The sequence below is a fragment of the Lampris incognitus genome, chromosome 7, assembly GCF_029633865.1.
Source record: "Lampris incognitus isolate fLamInc1 chromosome 7, fLamInc1.hap2, whole genome shotgun sequence".
In the NCBI taxonomy this organism is placed as follows: domain Eukaryota; kingdom Metazoa; phylum Chordata; class Actinopteri; order Lampriformes; family Lampridae; genus Lampris; species Lampris incognitus.
In genome coordinates this window covers 10,977,920-10,998,402 of record NC_079217.1, presented here as the reverse complement: position 1 = coordinate 10,998,402, position 20,483 = coordinate 10,977,920, and the positions used below count along the sequence as shown (strand labels likewise).

General features: G+C 49.8%; 2 protein-coding genes across 3 annotated transcripts in view; one reads left to right on the top strand and one right to left on the bottom strand.

The window, feature by feature from the left end:
- cux1b (cut-like homeobox 1b) overlaps positions 1-3,061 on the bottom strand; it is a 72,599-nt gene extending 69,538 nt beyond the window's left edge. For both annotated transcript variants that reach the window (XM_056283072.1, XM_056283071.1), the window contains exon 1: positions 2,783-3,061. In XM_056283072.1, the coding sequence (XP_056139047.1) occupies positions 2,783-2,845 (63 nt within the window). In that variant the 5' untranslated portion in view covers positions 2,846-3,061. The remainder of the gene's footprint in view (positions 1-2,782) is intronic.
- A 9,102-nt stretch (positions 3,062-12,163) lies between these two features.
- Positions 12,164-13,485, top strand: LOC130115892 (alpha-(1,3)-fucosyltransferase 4-like). The gene has a single exon (XM_056283750.1). The coding sequence runs from the start codon at positions 12,164-12,166 to the stop codon at positions 13,199-13,201; it is 1,038 nt and encodes a 345-aa protein (XP_056139725.1). The 3' UTR covers positions 13,202-13,485.
- Positions 13,486-20,483: the final 6,998 nt, after the last annotated feature.

Below are 20,483 nucleotides of genomic sequence, written 5' to 3'. Positions count from 1 at the left end.
TGGGACTGGTGAATTACAAAAAGGTCTGTTTCTAATTTCCATGTCTTACACCAAAAATATAAGGTCCATGTCTAAGCCAGGCTATGGCTGCCCAATAATAAAACACCAATTGTCAATAGAAACACAATGTTCCAGCAACCTGCTGTACTGGGTCAAAAGGAAAGGAAAAAATAAAAAAATAAAACAGGAGAGTGAGTGATGATCCCTTCTAAAGAAACTCAACTCAGTAATGGATGGACAGGGATTACAGATGTTAAAACCTCCACTGTCTGTAATTCACTATCACCCTGCCATCATCGCTGAATCTCTGATCCATTTCCCAGTGAATGAGACCTTGCTAAAAGCATCACTGTTGCTCCCGTTTGGATTTGTAATAGCAGCAAAAAAACAACACAGAAACGAAGGCAAGTTGACAGCGCAGTGTGCTGTTTCAAAGCACTCACTGTCCTCTAACAACCATCAAGCTAGCTCCTTACAAAAGGAATGGGACACAGTGATCAAACAGGATTTTAATGAGTAGAAGCAGTCTGAGCCTAAGGAATTGACGCAATGTTGGCCTTCTGCTGTTGACATCCAGGCTTTGCTAGATTTTCATCAACATGAGAAACACAAACGCCCTCACTCTTTTGCTGGTTCCTCTTACATACGGCGCACACACACACACTTGAACCTTAGTATAACGCCACTGAACATTTGGTCAGAGGACAGCAGCAAACTAAATTGTAATAAGCTGACATGTCTGTGTGCAGACTGTGATCATATCATACTAGTCCCACATTCTCCTCCGAAAGCAGATAAGGAAGAAAAAAAAATCATTCTTCTCTGAAGGCTATCCTCTTGGAGCCTCTCTGTGGGAGGGAGAGTAAATAAGATGTCATCAATAATAGACAGTGAATGTTCTGAGCACTACTGCAAGCGTGTACACACACACACACACACACACACACACACACACACACACACACACACACACACAACTCCGACTGATTCCTATCCTGCAGACAGGCCTGCCAACCGCCAGCCTTTTTGCACACGCTCAGATTCACTGTCCTGACTAATCGCTTGTGATAGGGCCTTTGCCATAATTACCCAGGGCCTTATCACAAACTTATGCGATGCATTTTTCATGTTCTGGCTGCTAGCAATGCCTTCACTATTCTGGCAGTCAATCTATGAAAAAGACTGATCTCAGACTAATTTACACACACCAGTTCAAACAGGGAAAAACGAGTGAGGGCAGGGTGAAGAGCCGGGGGGGGGGGTGAAAGGGACATGAGAGGGAGGGTGAGAGAAATGGGCATCAGGAACACAGACTTTTTTTTCCTTTCTTTTTTTTTAAATATAATGCATGAATAAGAGGCCCGAGAAGGCCAACCAAACACGATCAAATAAGCAATGGAACTGAAGCCTTGATGATGTGGCAGAAGTACACAAAGACTGCTGACAAGATCTGTGGCGTGTCTTTTGTCTACCCACTCCTGGGGGCATGATGACCCGAATAAGTTTCAATCCTACACCTATGCGATCTACAAAATAACGTGGGAATAATTAGTCCTGTGGCATGTAATACAGCCTTACGGGTAACAAGGCTACATCAAAAAAAAAATTCTTGACTTAAAATGCAGTACGCACGTTACATTTCCACGAAAAGCACAATAGCACCATTGTCTACTTTTTTCTTTTCTTTTTTGTTGCAATAGGTCAAACAAGCCAAAATGGACACAGGCTATGTTCCCATACTGAATAGGCCTGTTCCTTATCGGCTACACAGCGCCGGGTATCTCCTCCGCGCATGCCAGCGTTCGTGACGCGCGCGAGACCCGAGCGTTTCTTGGGTTCCTCATCAACAAGGTCGCGTTCCTATTTCTCAACGGCTTCGTGTCAACAACGACTACCCCGTCCGCCTCACACGGACGTGGCACCGTCTCGCGAAGCAAGCGCGAGCGATCAGTGTATAAAAAAATAAAAATAATAAAAAAAATAAACGCGTGGTGTACTGCCGGCGATCAAGGGGCGCCGAATAAACAACTGGGTATTTTTATTTATTTTTTTTTAAATTCAATAATCTACCCTTATTACCACGCAGACTTCCACCTGAACTAAGGTTAAAGTAAAGGTGGGCTACCTAGCTAGCTAATGTTTTCATTTTTGCGGCGAGTAAACTTGGCGATTTGACAGCGAGCGTAAAAAAAACACACATAAGCGAAGCGAAGCGCTACGTCTGCACTGGCCGTGTCTCTACAGTGTCGCCACAGCGCCGCCGTAGTGAGTCGCACTTCTCCCCCCCCCCCCCAAAAATACCCAACGCTAAACGCTAAAGCGTCGGGCTAACTACGGCGTAGCTCCTGTAAAGTTGGGGGGGAGACGAGGATGACCAAGAGAGACAACAAAAATACGCCGTAGCCTTTTGCTAAAAGAACGGGGAGGGGGGGAGATTTGCCCTTTTTCTGCTTCTTCTTTCTTCTTTTATTATTTTGGCACACCATCCCCCGCGGCATCGCCCGGCTTGCCGGTCTTCACCGTCCCCCCGATCGATGTGAATTGAACAAAGGGGATCAATTTCTGATCGGCGGAGAGAGCCACTCTCATCGATGCGAGCAGAGGTCTTGAATTCTCGTCGCGAACACACACACACACACACACACACACACACACACACACACACACACACGGAACGGCCGACCGCCGACGCCAAACGTCGAGCCCAACACGGAGCGAGGCGACCGAACACAACGCAACGCGAACAATTTAAAGAGCGGCGGGGGGGGGGAGAGAAACTGACCTGTAGTTGTTGTAAGTCAAACCGCTTCCAATATTGAAACATCGATCCTGCGTTGGCCGCCATCTTGAGACATATTGAGACAGGAATGAGATGCTGATAGAGAGCGCGAGGGTTGGAGTTCAGTGGAGGAGGACTGGGCGGCGCGCAAAACGCGGAGCGGATTCGCCGAACAAAGGCCCCCGCCGAGCGAACCTGCGTACGGAATGGAGTCGCGAAACGCGAGGAGCGCTTGCCCTACCGACGCCGCGATAGCGCCTCGGCAGTGTTTATTCGGCGTCCCCAATGTAGCGGTTGCGAACTGAAATTGAAGCGATATGTGTGTGTGTGTGTGTGTGTGTGTGTGTGTGTGTGTGTGTGTGTGTGTGTGTGTGTGTGTGTGTGTGTGTGTGTGTGTCAGATTCCAGTGGACTTCCAGCGAGGAAGATACGCTGCGTCTGAAAAAAAAAAACCTCGCAACTGTGGCTCATGTTAAATAACTATTTGACAAGTGGCATGGTTTATGATGCCGGTTCTGGTCAGAGAGTTAGTCCTACGGCACAAGCTCAGTATGTTCAGCAAAAACGGGGGATGGAGTAGTTCTGCTGAACTGACCGCTGGCGGTTTGGTAAAAGATGGACTGGACTTTTACCTGGCGCAGGAGGCGTGTAGGTATTCTGTGCTGCTCCGGGAAAGAATTCGCCCCGTAATCGGTTTAAATCCATCATGCCGAAGTGCCCAACGGGAGCAGCCAAAAGTAGTAGTAGTGGATATCAAAGTGCCGTTGGGAAAATCATATCGATCGGATTATCGCCGCTGATGCGCTGAATGGAAGCTAAAGTCAGAATTTTTTTCTCTTTTCTTTTCTTTTTTGTTTGTTTGCAAATCAAATTCTTATGTAAACTACTAATAGGACACGTTAGCCCCTAGCTAACGGGTCTGACCCTTTAGCCGAGCGGTTAGCGATGTCGCCTTGTGGTGAAGTACACCCAGTATCGAATCCCGCACCGGGCAAGTAAATAACCGGTTACACTGGTGGCAGCGGCGGGATCCGGAAGTGTGCAGATCCTCAGAAGTCTCTTCGGAGCGCGGGAATGACAAAGCGCGAGGGCGCGCTTCCGGGAGAGGGTGACAACTGTAAACTGCTAATAAGACACGTTAGCCCGTAGCTAACGGGTCTGACCCTTTAGCCGAGCGGTTAGCGATGTCGCCTTGTGGTGCAGTAAACCTCGTATCGAATCCCGCACCGGGCAAGAAAATAACCGTACATCTTATAAAAGAAAGTAGTCTTCCGTATCGGTGTTGGAGCAGAATGGCCAGAATTCACAGTGACAATGTATAAAAATCTTGCCAAATTCACTTTAGTGACTTGGCAACACCAAATCTCCCGCTGCCCCAGCCTGTCTCCTTCTGGTGTCCCTCTGACCCGTGTGTATGTGTGTGTATGTGTGTGTGTGTGTGTGTGTGTGTGTGTGTGTGTGTGTGTGTTAGACAGGTATGTAAATGACCTTTGCAAAGAGCAAACATGCTAATATTCCTGTAAAAAGTGATGCCTCGCCCACCTTAAAACACATCATGCTTCGTCCTCGATGTCAACCTGCTTGATGCACAGGGCGAGAGATTCAACAAAGCAAATGATCAAAAAACAAACACATGCTTTAGCATGTTGTTTTCAACTTGAACATTAGATGACATTTCCATTTGAATTGTTTGTGCATATGCTGTGACTGTCATAAAAATCTTGGCCTGCGTTCACTCTCTTGAGTTTCGCTCAAATGCTCCAAGCCCACGGCCCCTCCAGTGGCGCTCCCTCCCTTTAACAGAAAAGAACGTTTTGAAGGACGGGTTTTCCTCCCTAATAACGTTCACTTGCTCAAAGCCATCACACTTCACTAGTGTTCACTAAAAATAGAACTGGAATTTACCATAGATAATGGTGCCTATTTCATTCCACTTTTGTGCACATAAATTGAGATATTTTTGTTCTTTGAATTGCCTCAGCTTTAAGCTCATTGCTTGATTGGATTTGGAGCTGTTTGCTCCTTCCACCCTCTATGGACGGTCACTGGTCAACTGATATTTTACCTAAGTAACCTCACCTCATTTCATACTTAATTTATGGACATAATATGGGGAATTCGAAACGGGCTCGTTTTGGCCTATCATGCAGCAATCACATGCTTTTGATAAGATGTACAAAATAACATCTAAAGGCCTCAAATTTAATACCATAGATACGAGTGTCTGCTTCAAAGAATATACAGTGAATGGCAGGACGTCAACTGAAATCATAACGGCATGATTCACATTACCAGTCACAGTCTGTTGCTGATCCCTGATGCACCAAGCTTTCTTTATCTTTACCCACAACTGTGATCAATAGAACTCTACAGATAACTAATAAATCTACTGACGGACAGCAGAGCGGCAAGACGGCATGCACTTTAAATTACTACATATAAGTAAAGGAATCTTATCTCGCAGCGCTCACATGTCGCTCGCACAACCCTGTATCTGTATTGGCATACAGGGTTACAGTGTCGTAGCTGTCTGGTGTGAGATGAGCTGCTACCTATCATTAGGCCAAACCCGAAATACCGGTCTAAGATAATGCTCGCATCGCAGGTTCAGTCGTCTAAAGTTTAAAGGATGTCTCTAACATTGCATTTGTAGCTTTGTCTCGCCATCACAAGCAGGAACTGTAGTAGTCCAAAGGAAATGTCGCGTCGTCTGGTGTTGCAAAAACTATTTTTTGGACGATTTTAGGGAAGTGAAATGGTGTACCATTACCATCCAGGCCTATCTAGACCAGGTAGTACTGAAATGAGCCCCATACCTATTTTGACCAGGACACGCCGTTTGATATTTTACCCTGGCGCTAAGTATTACTTTGGAGGCGAAATGACACAATGACTGGAGGTTCGAGTGCACAGAGCAAGGTGTAATTTGAGGAAACATCTAAAGACACACGTGCCCTTTGTGCGCAGTCCTCCAATTTGAAGTGCCTACAGTGTTTACTGGAATAAACATCACATTTGGAAGAGCACCATTGTTCGGTATCAAGTTACCAGAAACTTCCAACTTGAAATTCCTTCATGTTGTAAACATCACCAAACCCTTGACATCTGTGAAATGAGCTCTGCTCAGGCCGGTGTATTCAAACACGGCTTCAAACTGACACTGAGCCGAGTTCTAGATCAGGCTGGAGCGTCATCAGGAACGCAGATTAATGCGGAGTACATATTGAGGCAGTGTTGTAGTACTCGAGTCCAGGTCTCGTACTCGAGTCGGACTCGAGGCCTGATTTTCAGGACTCGTGACTCGACTTGGACTTGAGCACTGATGACTCGAACTTGGACTTGGACTCGAGCATTGACTGCACTCGGACTCGGAAGTTGGAGACGAGGACTCGGACTCGGACTTGTTAATTGTTAAAAACAGCTTCTTTCCACAAGCTGTTGCCCACCTGAACCTGGCCACCCACTGAATGTCTGTAGATATTTTTAAATATTTTGTGCTCCGGCTCTTTTTTAACTTATTTTTAGCTTTTGGTCTTCATGTGTGTGTATCTTATACTGTGTTTGTCTGTGTCTGTCTTGCACTGTTTGGTGAAGCCACAGCCCTCATTTCATTTTTAACATGTGCCTGCACATTGTTCTTAATGACAATAAACTGAATTGAATTGAAGTCTTTTTTTGTTTTTGTTAGTTTTTTGTTTGTAAGAGGCCCTAATAATATTGCACAAGATATTGATAGCTATATTCATAATTATTTTGTATGTCAGCTTTTTTACGGTGCCAGGGTGGAGCACTGGAGCCCATCTCGGAACTCGACTCAGACTCAACCTTGATGACTCGGACTCGGGCTCAAGTAATGGGGACTCGACTCGGACTCGACTCGGACTCTTCTTTGGGGACTTGGACTCGAACACTGGGGAGACTCGAGACTCGACTCGGACTCGAGGTTTAGTGACTCGACTACAACACTGTATTGAGGAGGGGTCTGAGTGATCACTCGAATATCATATTTGTCAAGCAGCTTTCACATCTGGCGTAAACGACACAAGCTGTTTCCATCCATTCGCATTTTTTACAACGAACTCTGCAAGAAAACCAGCCAACAGAGAGAAAAAAATGCTCAAATGTTGCACGCCATTTCTGGAGGACGGAAGAATGAATATGACACTTTTAACCAATCGAAGGATGTATGTTGGATCATGGGCATTCGGTTACAAATTCTGAGACGAGATAATACACATTCTTCGTGTCACCACCACTCAAAACTTCACTTTACCCTGACAGGGCTACTTATTGTCTCCCTGTCCCTCCCGCTCGTCCCCGCTGCCTGTAAGGTGCTTTTAGCCGGCCTCGCGTGGCCTCGAGGGTTGGAGATGGATGCGTGGCCCTTGGGAGCCAGAGGCAGAGAGCAACACTGATCATGGCAGACAGGCCGAGGAGGCTGCATAAGATCATCATCACCCGGCAGTGGAGTGAATCGCCGCAGCGCCGCTTTCACACAACCTCTGACCCTTGGGGTAGCCTCTAAGGTCAAGATCCACATCAGGGGTCAGCGAGGGCCTCTGTGGCCAAGCCCCTCCTCTCTCTCTTTATCTCTGGCTTCAATTACCCTGTTTTTCTTTGTTTTTGGGGGGGGGGTTTTCTCCTCCTCTCAGTCGTTTTCCCTTGCAGTCTCTCTCGCTCTTTCCCTCTTGACTGGGCCCAATTGAGACGTTCCCATCCCCCGGGAGCAGAGGCAAAGGAAAAACAGAAAAAGGAAAGCAAAGAGAAAATCAATAGCAAGATGAGTGAGGAGCTGGGGGTCCCATCAAAAAGAGAGCGCTGCTTTCCGCGCTGATACGATTCACACGTGCACACGTGCATTCCGACAAACACAAAGGCGTCAATAAACACAGGTCTTGCCTATGACGACTGCACAGGGAGAAGACCTGCAATCTGTCTCCGTTTTCCACGTGTTATAACAATGGTACAACAAATGATAGGGTGACCTTTATCGCCTCATCCTTACAAGAGGACTGCTATGCTCCCTGCAGCGACCTAACACGGGTTGATATGAAGACAGTAGCTTATTTGACCCAATTTCGTTTGTACTCTCTCCTTTTCTCTGCGTGCACAAGTGCTTACACGAGAAGGTATGTGCTGGTGTGTGCACACATGCATGTATGTGGCCGACTGGTGACTCGTTACAAAGGGTGGAACGGCTATACCAGAGAAACACGCGGTATCGATCAGACAGTGTGGGTTGTCGGTATGCCACAAGGCTGAGAGGAGGGTAAGTTCTCTCCCACCAAGACACAAGAACCAGCTTTATATCTGCAATCTTTGTTTTAAGCTGGGCTGAGCCACAGGGTTCAAAAGGTGACAACGTGACCGGGTTGTGGCTCTATTTCTGGCACGTTTTCTGCAAATTAACATGCAGTTAGTATCTGGTTGTTGGCATAGCAGGTTGGTGCAATTTGTAGGGAGGTCAAGCTCCCGTTGGCAGGCACCTCTCCTGTTGAAGTATCCATGGCTAAGAAAATTATTTTTTTTCTGCCTGAGGAGTCTTGATCTACCACTGAGAGAAGTAGTTGTAGTAGTATTACTAGCAGAAGTGGTAGTAGTGGCTGTTGCAGCTATATAAAATGCAACTTAATTGATTGATTGATAGTAGGAGGAGGAGTAATAGTAGTAGTAGTAGTAGTAGTAGTAGTAGGAATAATAGTTGTAGTAGTAATAGTTGTAGTAGTAATAGGGATTAGTAGTAGTAGTGGGGTAATAGTTGTAGTAGTAATAGGGAGTAGTAGTAGGAGTAGGAGTAATAATAGTAGTAGTAGCAGTACTAGAAGTAATAGTAATAGTAGTAGTAATAGTAGGAGTAGGAGTAATAGTAGTAGTAGTAGCAGAAGTAGAAGTAATAGTAGTAGTAGCAGTAGTAGTAGTAACAGTAGTAGTAGGAGAAGTAATAGCAGGAGTAGTAGTAGTAACAGTAGTAGTAGTAGTAGCAGGAGAAGTAATGGTAGTAGCAGTTGTAGTAGTAGTAACAGTAGTAGTAGTAGTAGCAAGAGAAGTAATGGTAGTAGTAGTTGTAGTAGTAGTAGCAGTAGTAGTAGTAGTAGCAGTAGGAGGAGGAACAGTAGTAGTAGTAACAGTAGTAGCAGCAGTAGTAGTAGTAGTAGTAGTAGTAGCAGTAGTAGTAGTAGCAGTAGTAGTAGTAGTAGCAGTAGTAGGAGGAGGAGGAGGAGGAGGAGGAGGAACAGTAGTAGTAGTAACAGTAGTAGCAGTAGTAGTAGGAGAAGTAATAGTAGCAGTAGTTGTAGTAGTAGTCGTAGTAGTAGTAGTAGTAGTAGCAGTAGTAGAAGACAACAGTGTCACAATTTACTATTTCCTTGCATTGGCTAGCTCATCTTTTTTACTGAAAGAAACAGACAGAAAGTATTTGCCGATAATGTTGAGCCCAGCCACATACATTATCCATAAGTTATGATTCATGCCAGCGCGAGGCAGCCCAAGACAATAATTACTGGCAGAAAATACAACCGTTTGGTTGAAAAAATGGATAAATAATAGAAAAATTCTTACAGGGCAAGCTATTCTCTTGCTCTCTCTCTCTCTCTCTCTCTCTCTCGCGCGCGCTCTCTCGCTCTCTCTCTCGCGCACACACACACACTCACGCACACTTCCTCTACAGCGGGGAAAAGAGAATAGCTGCCACAGAAAGGAGGTGGGTCCCATGGAGACACACGTGTTTCGTGCTTCATCGCCTCCCACTCCTCCTTGTCTGCCCCCTCCCCCCGCCCGCGGATCGCGGGGGCTTCATGACACACGCTGGGCTCGTGGGGAGACATCCCTCGTCCCGCTGACGGAGCGTCGGCTCAGCCCACCGGCTCGGCTCAGACACAACACAGAGCAAGACTTGCAACCTCCCCTCTTTCAACCATTCTTCCACAGATCTTGATCGTCCATGTCCATCATGACGACGACTATAGCCTGGACAAAAGAAAGAGTGCGCCGCGGCGTATTTAAGTGTCGTTCGTATATGTTTTTTGTATTTTTTTTAATCCAGATCAAGATTTAAGGACAACCTATTTACGTGGTCTCATAAATGTTTCAGCCGGGATCTGCATATTTTAAGCGAGTCTCGTCGCTGTCACTTTGGCGTTCGCCGTGCAGACGTCTCAAGGCGGGGCTTTCTGCTTGTGTAGGGCGACCCCTAGCGGTCAGGGGTCGCGGTGCGCTTCAATAGAGCGCCAATACGGGTTGAGGTAAGTCTTGGCGCTCCGTGAGGACGGTCGTCATCTCTCCAAGCAGTGCAGTGGAAATGTGGACACGCGCCTTGTATTGACGGGGCGGGGATGATCAGGGATCGGGGAGACTTTATTCGGCGTTTCACTTCACGCCCTTGTGAAACGAAATGCCGTTTCCCCCGAGGGCCAACAGCAGCGCAACACAAAGGCAAAAACACACCCAAAAACTACAAGAACACACGTATTTAAACTAACACATATATCAAAACTAAAAAAATAAATGTAAACTACTAATGTGACCGGTTATTTTTTCTTGCCCGGTGCGGGATTCGACACGAGGGTACTGCACCACAAGGCGACATCACTAACCGCTCGGCTAAAGAGTCAGACCTGTTAGCTACGGGCTAACGTGTCTTATTAGTAGTTTACAGTCGTCACCCTCTCCCGGAAGCGCACCCTCGCGCTTTGTTCTTCCCGCGCTCCGAAGAGACTTCTGAGGATCTGCACACTTCCGGATCCCACCGCTGCCACCAATGTAACCGGTTATTTTCTTGCCCGGTGCGGGATTCGACACGGGGTGTACAGCACCACAGGGTGACATCACTAACCGCTCGGCTAAAGGGTCAGACCTGTTAGTTAGGGGCTAACGTGTCTTATTAGTGTAAACTACTAATAAGACACTGTAAACTACTAATAAGACGCTAACGTGTAAACTACTAATAAGACACGTTAGCCCCTAGCTAACGGGTCTGACCCTTCAGCCGAGCGGTTAGCGATGTCGCCTTGTGGTGCAGTACACCGCGTATCGAATCCCGCCCCGGGCAAGAAAAAACAACCGGTTACATAAATAAGATAAAAATCACTGTCCAAGGGAACGAACGCCAGCCAGGACGAATGTCAGAACCGCCGGTCTTTGGGGGCTAGCAGTTAGCTTAACCCGCAGTTAGCTTAGCGTCCTGTCAGACCGCCATCGATCAAGGGCGAAAGGTCCAAAAGCTCCTTTAGTTGTATTCGGTGAAACCGAACAGCAGCCAGTCGCCGTAGGAGCAAAACAAACCCTGTTACCACCATAGGATATTGGAGCGAATTAGGTGGGACAACGCAACCACAGGAAGTGCCGCGGCCGGGAAGCGAACCCGTATCGCCCGCACCGCAGGAGGCATCGCTAACCGCTCGCCTAAAGGCTCAGACCCGCCAGCCAGCGGCCCGCGTGTCTCCTTATCCATGCACGTTACAATGTTTTAAACCTGAAATCATTTGTCGGGTGTCGTAACGCCTCAAAATATACGCAGCCGTAGTGGGTCAGAGGCCGGCCTGCACGAGGTGTGCCCTCAAAAGGGTCCGGGTGTTAAACGCACGTGTAAGTATGGTAGCGGGCCCGTAACACAGCGCTCGATTCAAACGCTCATCACGCAGCGAAGGCTCGGCCTGCACTCTGCCAAGGTGTTTACCCAGCCCAGAAGCGCCTCAGAGGCTGACCGACAGTCAGCGGGCCAAACAAAAGCCCCATTCAGCGGTAACTGGAACCCACGCCGACGCTGCCACGTCAAACGCTGCAGTGCGCAGCAGTGTGAGCTGCGTTCTGGTGCATCAGGTGGCAGCATGCATTTACTGCAACAACGCAACCACAAGTAGGTTGACAAACTTAAGACGATGCAGTTAGAAAGTAGGGCACGTAGCTTCTTTCTCTCTTCTTTTCTTTTTTTCCCTAGTCCAAAGTCACCTGCACGTTATCGGCATTCATCCTTATCTCACCTGACAGGTTGAGGGCGTGTAGACGTAGTCTACAATTACCTATATGGGGTGTGCCGAAGGTTTCTTTTACGCGGATTATCGGAAGAGGGGGGGGAAGTTTTTTTGTTGTTTTTTCTATTTTCCCCGCTTTCACTTTTCTTGAACCCGGAGAGGACTCCATACCGGGGGGGGGGGGATGGTTCTCTCGGTTTATGTCTAACGCAAACAAATCCTGAGGGGGGGGGGACGCCGCGTGAGGTGTTTTTGGGGACGTGTGGGGGAAACTGGAGCAGAAGCGGCCATCCATGGACTTGGTGGCTCACTGGAAAGAAACGCTCCGCTCGTCCGTCGCCACTCTCCGACGCGGCAGGCGCTGCGGCGCGTCCCGGCGCGCGACATGGCGCGCCTGGAAAACGACGAGCTCCCGGATGTCGGCGGTTGCCGCCGGTTTCCTGTTTGTGCTGGCGATGAGTCTGCTCTACCCACCCGAGCCTCTCGGCCGGCCCCGACCCGGCACGGGGCCGCGCCGGGTCACGCTTCTGATATGGGCGCACCCTTTCAACAGGTACCACGCGCTTCCGGACTGCGAGGCGCTCTACGGCATCCGCGCGTGCACGCTGACGGACGACAGCGGCGCGTACGCGCACGCCGACGCCGTCATCGTGCATCACCGGGAAGTCGCCGGCGACTCGGGCCGGCTGCCGCCGGAACCGCGGCCGCAGGCCCAGAAGTGGATTTGGATGAACTTCGAGTCCCCGACGCACACGCGCGGGCTGTGGCGGCTCGAGGGTGTTTTTAACCTCACCATGACCTATCGGGCGGACTCGGATATCTTCCTGCCCTACGGGTACTTGATCCCGCTGCCACCCGGAGCCCCGGGACCGCGGTACGGGCGTGCCCTCCGCGGGCCCTCGCGTTCACGCCCGAGACCCCGCCTCGCGGCCTGGGTCATCAGCAACTGGTCCGAGTCTCACGCACGCGTGGCGTTTTATTATCAGCTCAGCCGTTATGTGCAGGTGGACGTGTTCGGCCTCGCAGGGCGCCCCGTACCGGAGGACAGTGGCAGTGGCAGCCTGGTGCGGCTGGTCAGGCGGTACCAGTTTTACCTGGCGCTGGAGAACTCGCAGCACACGGACTACATCACGGAGAAGCTGTGGAACGCCATACTGGCCGGGGCTGTGCCCGTGGTCCTGGGCCCAACCAGGGAAAACTATGAACGCTTCCTGCCCCCCGAGGCCTTCATCCACGTAGACGACTTCCCTACGGTCAGAGCTCTGGCCCGCTACCTGCTGCTGCTCAGGCGTAACCCGGACAGGCTGCAGCATCACCTAGACTGGAGGAGGAGCTACAGCGTCCACCTGCCCCATTTCTGGGGCGAACACTATTGCACAGCCTGCCGGGCTGTGAGAAACGCCAAAGACAGGACCGACGTGGTCACAGACCTCGCAGGCTGGTTTCAGTCTTGAAGTAGTCCGACGAGCGGTAGACAGAATGAAGGCAACCCAGCGTACCAGCAGACAACTTGTTGCTGGACGACAGGGGAAAGGAAAAGCTATACGTGCACAAACCGGAGTACCTTTGCTAAAAAAAAATTGGGGTGAATCTCGGGTTGAAATGAACAAAATGTCCAAAGTTATTTATTGTCGACCAGAATTTGATGTAAAACTGTGTTATGGAAAACATGAAATGATGGAGAAGGGTACTATTAATATGTACATAAAGAGAGATAGGGTGTGTGTGTGTGTGTGAGTGTGTGAGTGTGTGTGTGTATTTCTGATATCCAGGACGATTCCTTGAGTGACTTTGGCAAATAAAGTTCAAATACCGACTTCTGAGGATATAGAGTTGTTTTTGGGGTTTGGGTTTCTTTTTAACCTGGTACGCTAAGCACGGCATTCCTGTTAACACTGCCTCTGCCTGACACCGCATACGGGACAAGGTGGAAAAAAACAGCACAATACCCCTGCGAAGAAACCCCCCCACCCACCCACACATCCTTTGTGAGTCTAGCTCTTGTTCCCGTCTCACGTCTGTACATCAGAGATGTGCCCGATAGCTATCTGCAGTCACACTGGTCAAACTGGTGGCTCGCGAGTGGAGTTATGAGCACCGCAAATCTCTTTATCACAACACACGCCGTATTGTCAGAGACACACACTGACACACACTGGACACCAGTACCCCACAAAAGGTTAGCAGACCAAGGTTGTATTGTTGTTACTGGACTGGCGTCCTTTGTCTCTGATCCCATTTCCATTTTAGCCACAAAACCAAACATGCAAAAGGAAGAAGAAGGAGGGGGGGGGGGGAGGGAAGTGCCCAGGTTCTTGTTTCCAGACGGTCCTCCATGGGAACCAGAGGCGGCGATGCGGATCATTCAGATTTACACCTCCGCGTTAGTGCGTGCCCTGGCGCGGAGTTAACACGTTCATGCTCTCGGATGGGGCCGCTGTCCCCGGACTCAAGGGCTTGGAATAATGGGGCCTCTCATTTGAGCCCGTGCCACACGACAGCTGCCCGGAGCTGTCCGGGTCTACCCGCCACCATCCTCCTCGGAGACGGCCGAGAACAAGCAGGGCTCGCCGTCTCGTGGCCTCGTTTGTGCCAATGTGCAGCGTAGCCGATTAACGTGACGTCGAAAAGGGCCCGGAGTAAACAACGTGCCAATACCGCACCCTCCTCAGCAGCAGGGATGAGCTCCACATGCCATGCACGGTGGTGTCTTGTTGGTCTGGACAGAACAGGAGCTCGACAGTCGGCCTGACGGCATAACGAGGAGCGACACCTCCCCCTGTCGGTTCCAAACTTTGGGCTGATCACAACAAAAGCCTCCCAGCTCGAGAACAGATTGCACCTCGTGCATGTGGAAATCCAATCCGGGGCAGCCGCTCTCGGTCATTCAAGGTTGTTCCCACATCTGTCTCTCCTCCAGCAGCTGGACAACGAAAGTCCCATATGCAGCTGTGATGTCATCAGACACTAGGAAGCGTGTTATGAAACCGGAGGCCTTGTTTACAGATGAGGTACAGGACCTCGGACAGCCTCGCAGGGAACTGCGAATGACGTGGGCCCAACTGCTCTCGGACGGCACAGCAGGCCCGCTAAGCTACAAGCGCCCACTAATCAGCAGCTGAAGCCGCATGTCCCCCGCCAATAAACGCCAACGAATGCGATGCAAACGTTCCCTTCCGGGTCTTTATGCTAAGAGCAGTTGCTCAGGAAGAGTCTCCTGGTACCACCCGCTCCCCAATTATGACTCCTCGCATTTTGCATTTAGTCGGCCGCTCGCAAGATGGATGGAGCACATTAGAAATGAAAGAAGTCGCAGTGCTCCAGATCCTCTGCCGGTGCGTCCCGTTGCAGGCCGAAGACGTGGTCCCGCAGTCCGAGAGCGCCTCGTCTCTCTTGCGTCTTTAGAAAAACCCTTTTGATGGCTGTGAAATCCCGCCATCTGCTCGCTTGGCCTCCTCCCTGCCAAACTTTTCAAAGGGCAAAACTTTATCAAAGTGAAAAGCCGAACCACGTATAAATAATTAACGTGGGAGCCGGGGTGAGAGCTCAACATTTTTTCCGTGTAGTCATTTCGCCGGCTTTGTGCCCGTCCTGGCTCAAGTCAGCCACGGGCGCACGGTCCCAGATGCTTTTATGTCCAGCACACGGTGACCTCGCTCAAAACCCATCTCCAGTAACACAATGGACACTCCTGCACTTTTGATTTATAAATGGACTGCACAGATCCCCCAAACAGGAAGTCATAACAAGACATTACTATGCAAATTACAACAGCATTTCCTGCAGGCTGTTCTTTCATCACGTCGCTATACAGTTACTATAGGACGTCTGTTGTGCAGGAAGGGTACGAGGCTATACTGTTTGTACAGTAATGTGGAGGGGGGGGGGCACACACGTCACAAGAGATACTAAAAAAATGATATGGGTGGAATCAATTTTCATTGACACTCAATTAGATGCATATGCTTATTTTAGTTAAAAATCTAGGGGTGGCGCTCTCAATGCAGCTCTTTGTTTCAAGTTACACCAAGATTGCTTCTTTTTTTCCCCACCTTCAAGACATTTCTGAACTCCATTCCTTCAGGGCCGATAACTTACGCCAAAGCCCTTTATTCACGGTTTGGTGTCATCCAGTCTAGATTATCGCAATGCCCTTTTCTCCGGCGAGCCAAGTACTCGCGTCGAGAGCCTCCGGATGGGACACAAAATGCACTGGATGTGGTTTTTTTTTTTAAAGTGCTACTGCTAATGTATAAAACACTACCCGGGGGCCTGCTCCGTCTCATCTGTCAGATCCAATAAAGCCGCCTTGGTACCACCCCGCACCCTTCGATCCCAACATACAAGCGTCCCACTCTGCTCTCCGCAGAAGACCTGGGCAGGCTGCAGGGCCTCCTCTTACCCCTACGCCTCCTCTTACCCCCTCTCCTGCTGATATCAGAGAGACGGTTCAAGCCTCATTGTCATTTCGCTAGCAGTCGCCTGTTGCCTGGCTGGATTATTACGTCACAGTTAAGCATGAAGAGCCACCGCACAAAGCATCGGTCAGCGTCTCTTGCGTGCCTGTGAACGTTGGTCTGTTTGCAGAAAATCCCCAAGTCATGGTCAGGTTTCCTGCAGCGGGCCGAGAGCCGCCGGGGCTTGTTTGATGTTCGGCTACTGGGGGCCCGTTCCTGCCCCCTGCTGTACGTTAACCTGCCTCAGCCCAACGGAAACTCTGCGGATTGACTTTCATCTGACACGTCTGCTTGGTTACAGATGCCCCAAAAGGGCTTAAGAGAAAGCATGACAGGAGGGGGAGGGGGAAGGGGGGGGGGTAGGAGGGCAAAGCCAGGAGTTTAAAGAGGTGAGAGGACAGCGGTTGTACGTTTTGTCAGCGTACGTACACTTTCATTTGTGTACGAGGACGCCCGCCTCTCTCTCTCTCTCTCCCCCACCCTCCCTCCCTCCGTCACTACCTGTGCTCCGATAACCCGTACACCTCTACCTGCCGTTAGCCACCAGGCCTTTCAAAAAATAGACCAGACCAGACCAGAACAAAGACTTCTTCATTGATGGGAATGTCTTGAGAGGTGCCTCCTCTGCTCCGGGCAGGAATATCTTTAATGGGCGGGTCGTTGATTTGACCAAAGCACCTGACCGCCGGTGAAGTGTAGCTCGCACGCCCAACATGGCTGTCGAACAGCCCGACAACTTTTGTGTCTCAGCTCGCCGTCGAAATGAAAATGCCACGCGTGGCACTGTTGGTGGGAAAGTATGACGGGGTTAGCTTTAGGTTAGCTAAATGTGGGCAAGTGGCGAGCTGGACGAGGTGGCACGAGAGCCCCGAGGGCCCCGCCGGTTCCGTTGTGGCCCTCGCCGTGTTCGGAGAGAAAACACAAAACGTGAGGCAGAGGACAACTCGCGAAGTCTGTCCGCCGTTTGCTCATCCAACACGATTTTGTTGACATTCGTATTTTGCATTTCCCATATTAGACTATAATAATGTCCTATAATGGCCCCTGCCATGGGACTGGCGGGCCCGTCCAGGGTGTCTCCCCGCCTGCCACCCGATGGCTGCTGGGATAGGCTCCAGCGTCCCCCGAGACCCCGAGAGCAGGATAAGCGGTTCTGGATAACGGGTGGATATAACAGGCCGTTAGCTTCAGTGGAAATGAAATCTGTCGCCCTTCATCACCTGAAACTTGATATCGCCGTGTGCAGCCGATTTCAGCACGTGTAAACTTATCATATTTTGTAGCTTTACACGTTACCCGCCGCTGATCCTGAGCGTACCACGCTCAACGGGCTCGAGATCTTTGACCCAGATGGATCAGGGGCCTCCACAGGGGGGTGGGGGGGGTGTACATGTTTTGCATTGGTAATCTACAGCCTGCGACGGCGGACCCAAAGCGCCAGGTGACTTGCGGCTCGGTAATGTGTCTCGTTGACTAATCGCATAGATAACTATGAATAAATGTCACGCGAAATGCATCTCACCGATAAAGGCTTGGCATTCGGCTCGTGTTCATCACACCGGCCGCGACGGCGAGCGTGATTCATTTTAAAAGTTGAAGAAAACGGCAACAAAGCCGTTCTTCTTTCCGTCTCCTGCAGGATGAAATATCACCTCGTGTCACAGGCCAATAAGTTCCTGAGGCTGAGGTGAGTCGTTGCCTGGCAACAGAGGTGAAAAATAGTGAATGGATCCACGCGAGATAGTGATTCATAGGTGTCGCTAGTGAAGTCATCGCCGGACAACTTAAAAGGTTGGACGCTGATAGCCCCCCCCGCCCCCCCCCCCAGAGTTGGGAGTCGAGTCTATCTGAATCAAACTTTCTTTTTTCTTTTTAACTATAAGCTACCGCTCATTATAAAGATCCTTTTCAGAACTCTGCTGAGAATCCCCGACTCATTCATAACGTACATGGCTTGGGGCTGGGGACACAGTAATCTCGTTTGTACAGCAACAGATGTCTCTCTTAAAAACATTCGTCGACTGGCGAGTAAAAAGTCTGTCTTTCATTCTCACAAGAGATCAAAGAGGCCGGTCTAATCACTATGAAATCTGTCACATTTGTACTGGTTTGGGGAGACATATTGACTTACATTAGGCTCACATGGTTGCAAACTGTAAAAGATCTTTCTCTTCATGTGTCTCTCTCGCTCGCTCTCGCTCTCTCTCTCTCTCACACACACACACACACACACACACACACACACACACACACAGCCAGTCTACCCATATCTTTAAAGGAAGCTTTCATGGTCTTTACATCAAAGGGCTGGAAAGGGGAAAAAAAACAGAAGCGAATGCGTATGAAACAGCAAATCCCCCAGACAAATAAACAGAATGGTGTTCCCATAGCAGCAGGGCGTAGTAATCTGATGGCTGGCTTCCCATGGTTGTGTCTCTCTGCCCCATAGACCAACACTCTGTCTCACTGATGGCTCCTGTGATTGCAATCATCCATCTTACTGTCAAAGGGAGAAAAAAAAGGGGGCACGAAAGGGGAAATCACTCACACACACACACACACACACACCACCTCCCTCACTCCCACGTGTATGGCAAGCAAGCCACCCTGCCTTGAACAGAGGCGATGCATGGGCCACCAGTACTCTCTACTGGAGGTTGGGAGGTGTGTGTGTGTGTGTACGGGGGGGGGGCATGTGTGGGTGGTGGGTATATACGTATGTCTTCGGTTGTCTGTGCCTGCCCATTATGCTGCATGATCAGTCACTGAAGTACAAAATAGGAGGTGGTGGGGAAGGAGGGGGGACGGGGGGGGAAGGGGGTCGGGGGAGGGGTTGCTGTTGGACATGTCTGATCTTGCAGCGGATCAAAAGCGCCAGAGACTTGTTCCCTTGTGGCCATGCAAGCAGGCCTCATATCAACATGTCTCTGTTCTCTAGACGGGGAAAAAGAAGAGAGAGAGGGAGGGGAGGGAGGGGAGGGAGGGGAGGGGGGGGAGGGGGGGGATGTCAAGAGAACGGGAGAGCCAGGCAGACACAGCACAGATGAAAGGATGCATGCAGGGGGCAGATATGACAGTGATACATAGCCGCGCGTGCTTCCCGCATGAGCTAACGTAATTGAAAGGTGTAAGTTAGTCGCGCATTAACCAAGTGCGCGTGCCCCCCCCCCCCCTATTTACCCGCTGGTAAGTCAGATGTTTACAAAGCGCCCTCTGGATGGCGCTGGCACCCTTGCGGATGAAGGGGAAGAAGGCGAGGGTGGGAGCAGGAGGCCAGAGACGGGTTTCTGGGGTTTGCGAGTGGCGGTGACGTGTCGTGAAGTTGCCACGCGCGCCCGTCTGCGGCCGCGGTGAAGAAACAAGCCTGCGACTTTGGCTGGGGTGTTTTCATCTCGTTTTAATGCGACAGAAAAAGACAGGGATACATATATATAGGCACTGACTACAAAACCTGGAAAATGACACGTGTGTGACGCAACACAACCCTCGCAAAGTTAGATGTAGTATAAAAGATAACGAAACATGCACGTGACACACACACCCCCCCCCCCCCCCGAGCAGATGTGCTTTCTATTTGTATGTCTGCCCTCTGGAAAGTCAACCATTATTCCCCTGAAATACAACATGGAGTTAAAAACAGCACCGCCCAGGCCTGGTTATACACCCACTCGTGGGGGGGGGGGGGGGGGGGGCTCTGCAACATTGTCCGGGGGGGGGGCGGCTTGGGGTCCCTCTACATAGATAAGGTCTACTGTTTAAATGTTTCACACTACGAATGAAACCCTTGTTGATTCCCAATGCTGAAGTCTTTAAGTGTTTAATTAATATTACATTACTGCTGACATTAATAATTCTCCAAAATAACAAAATCCCGCTAAAATATGCTATTCACTTTCTTCTTCTTCTTCTCTCGGCTGCTCCCGTTAGGGGGTTGCCACAGCGGATCATCCGTTTCCACCCCTTCCTGTCCTCCGCATCATCATGGTATGCACTTTCAAGCCATATTATTTCTGTGCCTTACTTATTCTATTTTATTTTTTTGGGTTCATCAAATGAATTGGGTTTTCAGTTGGCTCCAGAACCAGCTCAGAGACGGGTGGTGGCTGATATAAAGGCAACTGAAGCGGCTGAAAATCTTAAAGCAACCTCCAAATTCCTCTCTAAAATACTAGTTTTAATATTTTAATATATCAATAGCTTTGCAAATCCATACTAAATGTGGAGCTGCACTGTGCTGTCGGCTGAAACGAGGTGCTGAAAGCCTGTTTGGGGAAAGGGG